This window comes from Canis lupus, chromosome 8, assembly GCF_003254725.2.
Source record: "Canis lupus dingo isolate Sandy chromosome 8, ASM325472v2, whole genome shotgun sequence".
NCBI lineage: Eukaryota > Metazoa > Chordata > Mammalia > Carnivora > Canidae > Canis > Canis lupus.
Genome location: NC_064250.1, coordinates 26380799 through 26395524, shown reverse-complemented (window position 1 = coordinate 26395524; position 14726 = coordinate 26380799). Strand labels below are relative to the sequence as shown.

Genomic DNA, 14726 nt, shown 5'->3' with positions numbered 1-14726 from the left:
ATTGTTTGCAGTGAGTCATAACTTGTTGATAATCTTCCAATTCCCTCAAGGAATTGTCTCTTTTAAAATTGTAGAGGACAAAATGACACTTCTATTTTGCAATCTGTTTTCCTAGAGTACATGCTCAGAATTCCTAATCGTTTCAATTAGGAACTTTAGGGGACCAAGGTTCCTTTTTCCAAAAAGTTCCAATTACTTCAACTTAACCAAGCAATTTGTTCTTAGAGGTCAAACTTGTGCTCACTCTTCTTTGTCTTCAAAGAGACAAAATTGTTAGCAAGGCAACCACTTAGCAATTATACTATATTTAGCCTCTCTGGATTGTTGAAATCCTCTATTACTACTTTACTTACACCTGTGTCAGTTTTATGTTCTATGCCACTAATACATCATTCATTTTTGTCAGAACTTGCCAAACAAGTCAAACAAACTAAACAATTCACTTAGCTTAAAATATAAATGAAAAAAATCTACTTGTATACCAGAAACTTCAGGACATGATCCTTAGCCTAACTGTACTAGGGGAGAAAAAGAATGAATAAAAATATGTAGATGTAAGTAATGGGAACTTATATTTCTGAAAATTATCAGTAATACTGTAAGTAGCAAAACTTTAAAGATATTTTGTTCTAAAAACTCAGAAACCATGTAAATACACAGCAATCTTTTCAAATACTCATATATAAAAAGATACACATGAAATGTACATATATATTTACATTATAATGTGCAATAATAATATATGCTAGTAGAAGGTAAAACCAGAGAACTACTATGTATCTTGGTGCTGGGATCAATGGTTTTTAAAGTTATCTTTTAAAAGATTTTTGTTTTTATGTCATGTCTTATTTCATTAGTTAACAATTTATTAGCTAACCAATAAGAATAAATAGGAAGGGTAATATCACTACCAACTTACTGTCATACAGAGGTCAGCCTGAGCTATGAACAGTTCTGGTGGACATACCTAAGCAACAGCCATTCTGGTTGTCTACGAATGAAGTTTTTCCAAATTGTCCTAAAACCTCTACTTATCTAACAGAAGCAGATGTAAGTGATTAATAAGGTAAGCAATTACTCTGCCAGTAGCCACGAAGGCTAATACTACTAGGTAAGAGAAACTCCTCCAACTGAATCTAAATCCAAAAATGAGAAAATACATTTTTTTCATAGTGTCAATTATGGCAGGTTAAACTGAGAAAGATTGGGCTCATTATTTCTAAAGACTTTCAGTTGATACTAAATTAGAGGAAAAGGGGGACGCCTGGGTGGCTCAGTGGTTGAGCATCTGCCTTTAGCTCTGGGCGTGACCCCGGGATCCCGGGATCGAGTCCCACATCGGGCTCCCTGCAAGGAGCCTGCTTCTCCCTCTGCCTGTCTCTGCCTCTCTCTCTGTGTCTCTCATACATAAATAAATAAAATCTTTAAAAATAAAAAATTAAATAAATAAATTAGAGGAAAATGTAAACAGTGATTACTCTCTTACCCAAGATGCATCATGAACATCAAAACAGTCTTGGAGTTCATTGTGTCTCCTACACCCATAGCCACCAAAATATATTAATCTGAAAAACAAGAACAAAAGAACACACTTTAGAAGTTCTATTTCCAGTCTGTTCATTGAAAGTTGAAAGAGATCATCTCTCTCACCCTAAAAACCTAAACAAGGCAAATAAACTAAAAACAACATAGTTAAAAAAAAAATCAAAGAGAGAAAGGAACAAACAAATCTAAATGAACTAATTCCAGAAAGTGATGAAATTTCAATAGAAGGGAAGAGACTAGGCATGGTTGCTTTCATTCCTGGTATTACAATAAGAGGAGGAGGAATCCAGGACAGATAGGGTTCATTAAAGAAATCACCCAAAATTTTAACAGCCATTTGTAGGCTGGCATAGCAAATTAGAATCTTAAGAAAATCAGCCACAGTGGGAGTTTTAATCCACTCAACAAGTCTTTCATGTGGTCTTTAGAGGGCTCAGGGTCAGTCTCCAACAGGTGGAAGCAGAAGAGAACTAAGCAAACATCCTTGAAGCAATATGAGCTTTTGACTACAAAAGTTTGAAACCAGGATAGGAGATCTGAAGGATGGTTGCCTTCAAAAGCCCAAGGGAGGAGGTACAAGGCTGAAAAAGATCTCCCAAGGTAGAGAAAGCAAAAGGTGGGACTGGAGAACAATAAGAATTCCCTAGTGACCCAAAGACCTACCAATTAAGCTATAAATATTTTTCTAATTATTTAATCAGCATCTACAATAACTATGATAAACTGCTAACAGACCTAGTTTGTAAAAGGTGGATAACATGCAGGAAGAACAGAGCAATTTCAGCAGAGATAGGGAACCATGAAAAAGAACTGCTAAATGCAAATGCTAAAAATGGAAAAAAATGTCAGAAATAAAAAACTGATTAAATAGGCTTCACTGTAGACTGGGCATAGCAATGGGAAGACCAGGGAACTTGAAGACAGGTCAGGAGGTTAATAAAAAGTATCCAAATTAAAACAAAGAGAAGAAAAGAGATGAGGGGGAAAACTCAGGTAGCCCAAGCTCTGTGGAGCAATATCAAATGGTCTAATGTATATATAACAGGAATCACAGGAGAAGAGACAAACATGTAAAGGAAATATCTGATAATTACTAAGAGCTTCCCAAAACTGATGAAAGATATAAACCCACCAACCTAAGAAGCTCAGCACACTCCAAGAGGTTAAATACAAAGAAGACTACAAGTAAGAACATTTTAATCAAATCAATGAGAAGCAAAAATTTTAAAAGTTTTTAAAAGCCAGGGGAAAAAGACATATACAGAGGAACAAAAACATGAATGAGAGTGAATTTCTCACCAGCAAAATGGAGGCCAAAAGCAAGGTAGTAAAATCTTTAAAGTGCTGAAAGACAAAAAAGAAAAACAAACAAAAAACAAACAAACAAAAAAAAAACTATCAGGCAACAGATGGAGAAAAAATTACAAGAGATAATAAAAATTACCTTGAAATGAATAAAAATGAAAATACAATAAAACAAAACTTATGATATGCAGTGAAGGAGGTGCTCAGAGTGAATTTTATAGCTATAAATGCCTACAATTTTTTAAAACATCTCAAATCAGTAACATAACTGTACACATTAAGAAATAATCAGAAAGAGAAGAATAAACCCAGAAGGAAGGAAATAATGAAAAATAAAGGGGAAATAAGCAAAACAATGAACAGAAAAATAAAGACAACAAACCAAAAGTTGGTTCTTTGAAAAGATCAACGAAATTGACAAATCTTAGGCTAGGTTGCAAAGAAAAAGGAAGAGAAGACTCAAAGCACCAACACTGGAAATGACAGAGGCGACACTACTATCAACAGTATAGGAATTAAAAGGATTATAAAAGAATACTATAAAAACTATACCAACAGATCGGGTGTTAGAAATAAAGTAGAAAATATAAAATAGAAAAATTTCTGGAAAGACATTATCAAAAATGGCTAATGAAAAAAAATGGCGGGACGCCTGGATGGCTCAGCGGTTGAGTGTCTGCCTTTGACTCAGGGCATGATCCCAGAGTCCCAGGATGGAGACCCACATCAAATTTCCTGCATGGAGCCTGCTTCTCCCTCTGCTTGTGTCTCTGCCTCTCTCTCCCTGTTTCTCATGAATAAATAAATAAAATCTTTTTTAAAAAATGGCTTATAAAGAAATAGAAAAACTGAATAAACCTATATAATTCAGTCAGTAATCAAAAAACTTCCTGACCAAAAACAAACAAACAAACAAACAAACAAAAACCAAACAAACAAACAAACAAAAAACTTCCTGACAAAGACAAGTCCAGGACCAGATGGCTTCAGTGGTAAATTATACCAAACACCTACAGAATAATTAATGCCAACCTTCTTGAAGTTGTCCCCCACCCCAATAAAAAGAATACTTCTAACTCATTCTATTAGGCCAGCCAACTCAAAACGTTAGAACAAAAAACTCTACATATGTCTGATAAGAGATTAAGATCCAGAATAAGTAAAGAACTCCTACAACTCAACAACAAAAAGACAACTCAATTTTTAAAAATGGGCAAAGGACTTGAACAGACATTTCTCCAAAGAAGATTTACAAATAGCCAAGTAAGTATATGAAAAAAATGATCAGGGATCCCTGGGTGGCGCAGCGGTTTAGCGCCTGCCTTTGGCCCAGGGCGCGATCCCGGAGACCCGGGATCGAATCCCACATCGGGTTCCGGTGCATGGAGCCTGCTTCTCCCTCTGCCTGTGTCTCTGCCTCTCTCTCTCTCTCTGTGTGTGACTATCATAAATAAATAAAAATTAAAAAAAAATGATCAACATCATTAGTGCCTGGGGAAATACAAATCAAAACCATAATGAACACCATTTCATACCCACTAGGATAGCTATTATTTTTAAAAAGAGAAAGAAGAAAGAAATTAAGAAACAGAAAAGAGAACGTATTGGTAAGGATGTGGAGAAATTAGAACCTGTGTACATTACCAGTGGAAATATGAAATGGCCCAGTGGAATCACCTGAGGAGTTTCAAAATATCATAACCTCAGAGATTATCATTTAATTAGTGTAAAGTATTACGTGGGCTTTGGAATTTTTAAAAAATCCACAGGTGATTCCTATAGGGGAATTCCAAGTTTGGGAACCACTACTGTAACAATACAAAAGAAAGTAGTAGAAGTAGTTATTTGTGCATGGTGGGAGGGAACAGAGTGGATGGGGACAGGAGTGGGTAGCAGACCTTTCACTATCGACTTTTTTTTTTTTTTTTAAGATTTTCTTTATTAATGAGAGAGAGAGAGAGCGCGTGGCAGAGAGAGAAGCAGGCTCCATGCAGTGAGCCTGACGTGGGACTCGATCCCGAGCCTCTGGGATCAGGCCCCAGGCTGAAGGCGGCGCTAAACCGCTGAGCCACCCGGGCTGCCCCACGATCAACTTTTTGATATGGTTTTGAATTTTGAACCATGTGAATGTGTTAACTATTCAGAAAGTTTAATTAAATAATAAATTTATTTTGAAAAACAAATAGTTGCTTCCACAATGTTTATTCTTATGACATGGCTCTTATCCAGGAGGCAGAACTGCCATTACTGACAGAGTCAAAAGTTTGTAATTATACCTTGAAAAATCCAGACTTTCAAGTTTTCTCCATTTAGGCCACAAGCTATGACCCTTACTTAAGTGTAGTTAATGAGATGACTTTGATACATTACCTGTCTTTATATACCCAGCAAGAAAGTTTATCACGTGGTGTGGGCGGTTGTCCTTCAAAACTGGTGATTTTTTCCCAAACATAGGTTCCATCTCTTGTTCGCAAATTAACAAAATAAAGCTTTTAAAAGAGGAGAACACCATTAGCAGATAGGCCATTTAAAAATTAAGTCTGTGTCTGAGGGATATATGATCCAAGAACTAATAATACTACTTTTTTCTCTTTAAAAGGTAAAATTTTTCATTGTAAAGTTAATAAAAATGAGACTGTGTTTTAGAAGAAAAATGACATATAAGACATACTGAAATGGATCTTGTCCCATCATGCTCTGCCCTACAGACACCAACTAAGCATGGAGCTAATTCAGAAGCAGAAAGACGTGGAAGAAGAGAAGAACACAATGGCTGCATTGTCACTCTATTTTTAAAAACCTTGTAAGCTCAAGATTTTCTACTTATTTCTTCTTTTTTAAATATTTGTAAACTTGTGAGATGCACTAAATAATACATTTTTCTGCATTCCTGAATTGAAAGAAAGTATTACTCGATTGCTGTATCCTTTGTCATCATATCCTCCAAAAACGTACAGCTTTCCATTAATGCAAGCACCACAACTTCCTGACATGGAGGTAGGGAGTTCTCCTTCCATGAGGTGCATGGTCCTGCAGCAAGAATAACATGGAATTCCGTGACTTTTCAGAAAGGCAAATTAAAATTCCCTTTGAACTCCATGAGTGCTCTTTCAATGAAAATTGTCACTGATAATTACAATTGAAATGCAATGGTAGCCAACACTGTAAAAACTCTAAGATCCATGGTAAAGATTTTTAACCTATTGGGAAAAAAATTGCAGAATCTTCATGTATCACTAGAATTGAGAATTAATTGGTAGAACAAAGCAAAGTCTTCTGGGACAGCCTTAGCTCGAGAGGAATGCCAAATGACAAAGAACAGAGGAAGGAAGTAGGGGAAAGAAAGAGCCAGAGAGAATAAAGCATTCAAAGAAAAGGAAAGGAAGACAATAAATGTTGCAGTATGTTCTAAGTTTGGTCTTAAATTCCCTGTAGTCTACGAAAATATTTAAAACATATTAAGATTGGACATTCTGCAATTTAAAATTACTTACCACAACCCACTATCAATATCATAGGTCCAAATTTCATCATTAGGCAAATATACTTCATTGTCTTCAATAGACTAAAAACAGAATACATAAAGTTATGTTTATCAATTACGCAGTAACAATTAAATAGTTCCTCAGGATGGGAAAACTGCGATTAAGATGCTGCAAAATACAAAATCAGAAACAGGCTCCAAGATGGGTTTTTAAATTTAAATTAAGATAGATTTAAAAAGAAGGGAAAAAAGACATTTTCTAAGAGAAAGTGGGCAAATAAGAAAAGTTTAGAATACAAAATAGCAAATATATGAGTCTCAAGAAAAAGACTCGGGGCAATTGAACCTTAAAAAAGGGATCCTGAATAAGGTAAAATAGCAAAAATAATGACATTCAGAGTAGAATACTGAAGACTACAAAGTCAAGAGAAAATGAATACAAAAAAAGGGCAATATGTTTTGGGTGAAAGGAAGCAATTAAGGGAGAAATTTTTACAAGGTATATTAAGAGCACTGTATCGGATATCTTGATTTACTGAGCATATTTTTTGAGTGCCTACTATGTGCAAGGCATAGTGTTAGGTGTTCATTAAACATAGACTCTAAGGATCAAGATAAATTTAGTCAAAATGACAACTCAGAATCTGAATAATCTCTAAAGAAGCTGATAACATAAAAAGAATAGCACATTCTGACATTTTTGATGAAAAGAGAAATAAGAAAAAAGAATCATTTCTTTTAAGTCTAAAACTTTAGGTATTAAAACAAATCCTTACACAAATTCATCATAATTTATTAGAGTCTGTAAAATAATTCAAAAACAGTTTTAAAAGAAAGCAGTTTAAGAATTTCTAAGACTGTAGGATGCATACATTATTAACACGCTAGAGTTGGTTAATTTTTTCTTTGGTTTGTTAAATTTAAAAAAATAGTATCTTGACTACCAAGTATCTGACCCCTACCATCTGTCTCTCTTCCTCTCTCCCACACCCATACCCACACACCCAGAGCAAAAAATCATTCCATTAATTCCAAGGAAACTTTCACTCATGTCCGACTGTGGAAGTCATATTAGATGGATAAGTAACATATAATTGTAATGAGTGTGATAACTGTATGATTCTAAGGTTTAATGGCATCAGGCTCCAGCAGCCTCATGTACACACCTTTGTAACAGAAATATTATGAAAATAGATTGTCACTATTCTCCTTAAGTCCTTCAAATGCTTCCCCACTGCTCCCAGAATAGTCTCAAATTCTTATGATTCTGTACTACATGGCACCTGCTATCCTTCCAAAGCTCATCTTCCCTTTCATTCGCTATTCTCTAGTCTTCTTTCAGTTCCTAATTTTCTGCAAATTCCTTGTTCCAACAGGGACTTCATCTGCCTCTTCTCTCTTCTTGGCATGCTCTCCCAAAATTTGCCTAACTACTCATTCTTTGGAAAGCAGCTTAAATGTTGCTTCTCTAATCTCCCAGAATAAGGATAAAGGATTAAAGTCCCTATTAAATGTTTTCCCACAGTAATGTGCTTCCCCTTCCAAGTCCTTTGTCTGTATCACATCCACCCACTACCACTAACCCATTGGCTTCATGAGTGCATGGGTCATGTTTCTCTTGTTATAATTCTGTTCCCAGAACCCAGCACAGTGCCCCACACATAAAAGCCAAATGTAATGCTTGTTGATTGATTGAGTGAATGGATAAGTTGAATAATACTTGTTAAATTGACTGCAGGCTCACCTCAGCCTGATTTAAAAAAAAATCCTTTTCACTAATCTTTAAATAGGGTGGTACAAAAACACAAACGAATCAAAGAATTGAAAAATTTGGACTTAGTTCCTACTTGTTTTCTGAGAGATTTCATTCCTAAATCATCCCCTCTTTCCTACAAGTTTTCCTTCTCTACTAGATCATTCCTATAGATATCCAAATGTGCCTTAATATCACTCACCTTTAAAACAAACAAACCCTCCCTTAATCCTTCTATATCTCAGTTCCCTTCACACAAAACTCCATACTAACTATAATGAATGTCCCCACTGGTTCCACTTCTCATTCTCTCATCAAGCCAGATTAATCTGGCTTTTGAGCCCATCATTCCACTAAAATTGCTCTGTTGAGATGACTCTTAAGGAGAGAATTAGTTAACTGATTTATCTGAAAATATGGCCCAGAAAAAAAAATGGCCCAGAAAGATGGAATATATAAACAAGAAGTTAAGATACATGGAGAAAGAGAAGAACTTAGTCTAATTACAGTTTCATGAGAATGTAATAGAATGAGGAAAAGGTAATATTTGAAGAGACAAAGGGTGGGAATTTTTTTTTTAATTTTTATTTATTTATGATAGTCTCACAGAGAGAGAGAGAGAGAGAGGCAGAGACACAGGCAGAGGGAGAAGCAGGCTCCATGCACCGGGAGCCCGACGTGGGATTCGATCCCGGGTCTCCAGGATCGCGCCCTGGGCCAAGGGCAGGCGCCAAACCGCTGCGCCACCCAGGGATCCCAAAGGGTGGGAATTTTGCAAAATTGTTGAACATTATCAAACCTTGAGATCTAGGAAGTCCTAACAAGTTCCAAGCAGGATAAATTAATAGAAATCCATAGCAAGCCACATCAATAAAACAACAGACCATCAAAGAAAAATATGTACTCTTAAAAATTGCAAAATAAATAAACAAATCACCTTCAAACAAATGGCAACTAATGACTGAATTCCTATTAGCAACAATCAAGACTAAGTATTAGCCAACGTGTTTAATGAAAGTAACTGTCAGCCTATAATCCTATACTCAGTTAAAAAAAAAAAAAGTATTTTAAGAACCAAAGTAAAATAAAGAATTTTCAGACAAACAAAAAGTTGCAACAGTTGGTAATCAACCTTCACTTATAGAAATCATAATAGCTGTGCCATTTCAGACAAAAGGAAAATGACCTGATTAAAGATCTGAAATGTGATAAGAAACAGCACGCAAAATATTAGTAAATGTGTGGGTAAATTTAAACACATAAAAAGGGCTAACCTTTTTTCTTTGATGCCTAATTTAAAGGGAGAGAAACAGAATAGAATCACCTAGGGAAAGGGGGTGATTGAATTTTAAACTTTCTGAAGTACTTGAACTCTCTGGGAAGAAGGAAAACTATTAAAACTCTGAACTTTGTGAAGTATTTGGGTTTCTTAAAAAAATTTTTAAGATTTTATTTATTTATTCATGAGAAACACAGAGGCAGGGACATAGGCAGAGGGAGGAGGGGGCTCCCGGGGGGAAGACTGATGCAGGACTCTATCCCAGGACCCCAGGATCACCACCTGAGCCAAAGGCAACGCTCAACCACTGAGCCACCCAGGCATCCCCAAAGTATTCGTTCTAAAATAGAATAGCTACTACGTGGTTAGAAATAAATCATATAATCAATAATTAAGAAATCTGTGAAATGAGAAAGTTAAGAAGGAAGAGGAAGAGAAACAGAGAGAGGCAAATATAAAACACAACCTGGGGTGCCTGGTGGCTCATTAAGCGACTGACTCTTGATTTTGGCTCAGGTCAGGATCTCAGGGTGGTGAGATAGAGCCTTAAATCAGGCTCTGTACTGGGCATGGGACCTGCTTAAGATGATCTCTCTATCTCTGCTCCACCCTCCAGCTCATGCTCTCCCTCTCTCTCTCTAAAAACTCCACATCTGATGAAAATAGTATATCAGAATCAAATTAAGTATAAATAGGCTAAACCCTTCAAATAAAATATACGGAGTATCAGACTAGATAGAAACAAGATCTAGGTATTTTCAGGTTATAATACATGCATCTAAAATATAAAGATATACAAAGTTTCCATCAGGAGATAGAAAAAGATACACCATGCAAATATCAACCAAAAGAACGCTGGTATAGAAATATTGAGAAAACAGATTTTAAGGCAAGTAATATACTATGGATTAAAAGGATCATTACAAAATAATAAAATATTCAATTACCCAGAAAGATATCATAATTCTAAATTCACATACACATAAAAAGGTAGCCTAAAATATATTAAAGTAAAAGCTGACAGGACCACAGGGAGAAACTAACAAATCTAAAGTCAGAGTAGTAGTAGTTTTTAATGCCTGTTACAGTAATTGATAGAACAGAAAATTAAAAAATAAAAAAGAATATAGGATAATTGAACAACACAATCAGCAAGATTGATTGATAAAATAGACATATATATTCACCTGATAATTTGTATATATACTCTCTATAAGAACTAAGGTACAGGGGCACCTGGGTGGCTCAGTCGCTTAAGCATCTGCCTTCTGCTCAGGTCATAATCCCAGGACCCTGGGGTAGAGCCCCATATGAGGCCTCCTGCTAAGCCTGCTTCCCCTTCTCCCTCTCCTTCTCCCTCTGCCCAGCCCTGCTTATGCTCGTGTGCTCTGTTTCGCTGTCAAATAAATTAATAAAATCTTTTTTAAAAAGTACTAAGGTATATTTTATGAAAATGATCACATGCTAGTCCGAAAAGCAAACCTCAACATATTCCAAAGGACTGGCAACAGATAGACATAAGCCACATTCAGAATACCACACAATTAAGTTAGAAATTAGTAACAGTAACCTAACTATAAAAATAACATAGAAATTTAAAATATTTTCCCAAACAACATATGGGTCAAGTAAGAAGTAATCGTGGAAAGTATAAAATATTGGGACTGTAAAATAACAAAATACTGCTTATTAAAACAAAGAAGACAGCTAAAGAGGTATTTAGAAGAAAAAGTACAGCCTTACACACAAGTATTTAAAAGTCTCAAAAAGAAGGAGTTAAGCATCCAACTTCAGAAATTCAAGAACTAACAACATAATAAACCTAAAGAAAGTAGAAGAAAATAAAAAGCAGACATTAATGAAATTTTAAAAAGTCAACAGAGAGAATCAAGTAAACCAAAAGTTTGTGTTTCAGAAGGCTGATAAGCCTCTGGCAAAATTATTCAAAAAAGGAAAGAACGGAAGATACCATTAAATCATTTTAGGAATGGAAAAAGGGACATTCCTAAAGCTACTAGAGAGATTAAATAGAGTGTATTATGGACAACTTAGATTTATGCCAAGAAATTTTAAAACCTACACGAGGGGATCCCTGGGTGGCTCAGCGGTTTAGCTCCTGCCTTTGGCCAGGGCATGATTCTGGAGTCCCGGAATCGGATCCCAAGTCGGGCTCCCTGTGTAGAGACTACTTCTCCCTCTGCCTGTGTCTCTCTCTCCCTCTCTCTGTCTCTCATGAATAAATAAATAAAACCTAAAATAATAATAATAATAAAATAAAACCTACATGAAATGGATAGACTCCTGAGGTTGGTGGTGGGGGTGAGGGAATCTTACCAAACTTGACTCAAGAAAAAAAAATGGGAAATCTCAACAATCTATGGCTTTAAATAGATTGAACCAGAAATTTTTTAAAAGATTTTATCTATTTATTCATGAGAGACACGGGGAGAGAGAGAGGCAAAGACAGGCAGAGGGAGAAGCAGGCTCCATGCAGGGAGCCTGACGTAGGTGGGGGCTGGATCCCTAGTCTTCCGGATCACCACCCGAGCTGAAGGGGCGCTAAACCACTGAGCCACCCACCCGGGCTGCCCTGAACCACTTATTACTTACTTACTTATTTACAGATTTTATTTATTTATTCGTGAGAGACACAGAAAGAGAGAGGCATAGGCAGAGGGAGAAGCAGACTCCACGCAAAGAGCCTTATGTGGGACTCGATCCTGGGACACCAGGATCACGATCTGAGCCGAAGGCAGGTGCTAAACCGCTGAGCCACCCAGGGATCCCCTGAGCCACATATTTAAAACCTCCCCTACAAAGTAAGGACCAGATGGTTTTACAGATGAGGTCTTCCAAACATTCTAAGAGTAACTAATTCAATCTTACAAAAACCATCTCCGAAAATAAAAGAACAATACTCAGTCTACTTACAAACGCAGATGTAAAAATTCTCCCTCCCAATAAATAATTAGTAAACAGGATCTAGTAATGTATAAGAAAAATAATATACTAACTTACATTGAATCCAGAAAATGAAATATCAATTTAGCATAATACTATCACTATAAATTATCCTTTTATGAGACTAAAGGAGAAAATATGATTATCTCAGTATAATGCAGAAAAATCACTCCCCAAAATTCCACACCCAATCATTGGAAATTAGATGGAAGAAAACTTCTTCAATTTTAAAAAGGTTATCTACAAATAAAACACAGACATCAAACTTAATGATTAATAGTTGAAAACTATCCTTTGAGATTAAGAACAAGAAAAAAACAGCTTCTATTTAACATTGTACTTCGGGTCCACCAGAGAAAAATAAAAGGAATAAGATTTGAATGGAAGAAACAAAACTGTTATCACTTGCAGATTATATGACTATCTACATAGAAAATAAAAAGAAAAGTAACAGATGAATTATGAGAATTAATGTAAATTAAGAAAGCTTGCCAGACTCAAAAGTATTCAAAGTCAATTATATTTCAAAACACCAGCAACAATCAGGAAATTTAGTTTTTAAAAACTTAACAATAGAAATAAAAAATACAAAGAAGCTAAGAAATACAAAAGATGTACAAGATCCCTATGAAAACACTGTAAAACTTTATCAAGACAAAAAATTCTGAATAGAGAGATATACTATATAATCGGAGAAGACTCAATTTTATAACATGTCTGTCACCCTCAAATGATCTAATGATTGAATACAGTAACATAAATTCCCAACAGAGTACTTTATTTGATAATCTCACTTTAAAGTTTATACAAATGAGGAAGCACTGTGGAAAACAATTACACAGTTCCTCTAAGAGTTAAATGTAGAATAACCATATGACCCAGCATTTCAAATCCTAGGTACTCAAAAGAATTGAAAATAGGGGCTCAAATATTTGTATGCCAATTTCATAGCAGCGTTATTCACAATACACAAAAGATGGCAACAACCCAAGTATTCTATCAACAGATGAATGGATAAGCAAAATGCAGTATATAATGCAATGTAATCTTATTCAGCCATAAAAAGGAATGAGGTTCTGATATACACTATAACACAGATGAATCTTGAAAACATTGTGGTAAGTAAAATAAACCAGACTCAAAAAGACAAACATTATATTATTCCAATTAATTGGAATATCTAGAAAAAAGCCAAATTCACAAAGATAGTAAGATTAGAATTTACCAGGGACTGAGGAAAGGAATATGAGATATTGCATAATGGGTATAGAGTTTCTGTCAGAGAAATGAACTAGATAGTGGTAATATTGTACAACACTGTGAATGTAATTAATGCCACTGAATTGTATGCTAAACTATAGTTAAAATGACAAATAATAAGTTTTACATATTTTACTACAAAATAAAAATAAAGAAAATTAGAAAACCCACAAAAGGCTCCAAAAAAAATCCCAAAATATTCCTGAAGAACCAGATAGAGTATTTAAACTTCTAATTTAACATTTAAACTTAAAATAAAGCTTTTGTAATTTACATAATGTGGTTTTGTCAAAAGAATAAACAGACCAGTTGGACATAATAAATGACCTAGAAACAGATTGCACATAAATGAAAACTTGATGTGTGATGGACTGTTTGCAGGTTAGCAGGGAAAGGAGTATTTAATATATGACACAAGGACAACTGGTTATCCATATAGAGATATAATGAAACTAGATCCCTATCTTAAACCAATTAAACAAAAAAATTCAGATTAAAGACAGTTTTAAACATGAAAGGCAAAACTGAAAATTGTTTAGAATATAGAAAATTTTATGGTCTCCATATTGGGAAAGTTTAAAGATGCAGAAAGCACAAAGCATTAAGAAAAATATTGAAATTATATTAAAATGAAGAACTTGTATTGCACAAAAGACAATCATCAAGCAAGCACAAAGATAAGCTACAAACTGAGAAGACATATTCAACTCATACAAGTATATGCTTTAAAGAATTCCTATAAATCAGTTAGAAAAAAATCAATCCAATAGACAAATGAGCAAAAGACATGAACCAGCATTTTTACAGAAGAGGAAACACAAATAGTTCATAATAGTTCATATGAAAAGTCACTTAACTTTATTAATAACCACGGAAAAGCAAACAAAACCACAATGAAATATCATGTCACACTTACTATATTAGCGAAGTATTTAAGGCCAGATGGTACCAAATGTTGTCAAGGATGTAGAGCAAGGAGGAGGCTGATGGGAGTGTAGATTGATACATATATTTTGGTAACAGTGACATTTCCAAGTAAATTTGGAGATATGTATACCAAGTGACCCAGCAGTCCATTCCTTGGTATGTGCCCTAAGAGCGTGCAAGCCTTTGTGCTTGTTAGAAGGAGACATTTTATA

At 35.1% G+C, this 14726-nt stretch overlaps 1 protein-coding gene across 4 annotated transcripts in view; it reads right to left on the bottom strand.

Moving 5' to 3' along the window:
- KLHDC1 (kelch domain containing 1) overlaps positions 1-14726 on the bottom strand; it is a 42532-nt gene that overhangs the window by 22379 nt on the left and 5427 nt on the right. For 3 of the 4 annotated variants that reach the window (XM_025443273.3, XM_025443274.3, XM_049113144.1), the window contains exons 2-5: positions 6345-6415; positions 5763-5880; positions 5221-5339; positions 1487-1565 (exon numbers count right to left, since the gene is read on the bottom strand). In XM_025443273.3, coding sequence (XP_025299058.1) covers positions 1487-1565; positions 5221-5339; positions 5763-5880; positions 6345-6415 — 387 coding nt within the window. The remainder of the gene's footprint in view (positions 1-1486; positions 1566-5220; positions 5340-5762; positions 5881-6344; positions 6416-14726) is intronic. The other variant, XM_025443277.3, reaches the window with a different exon arrangement.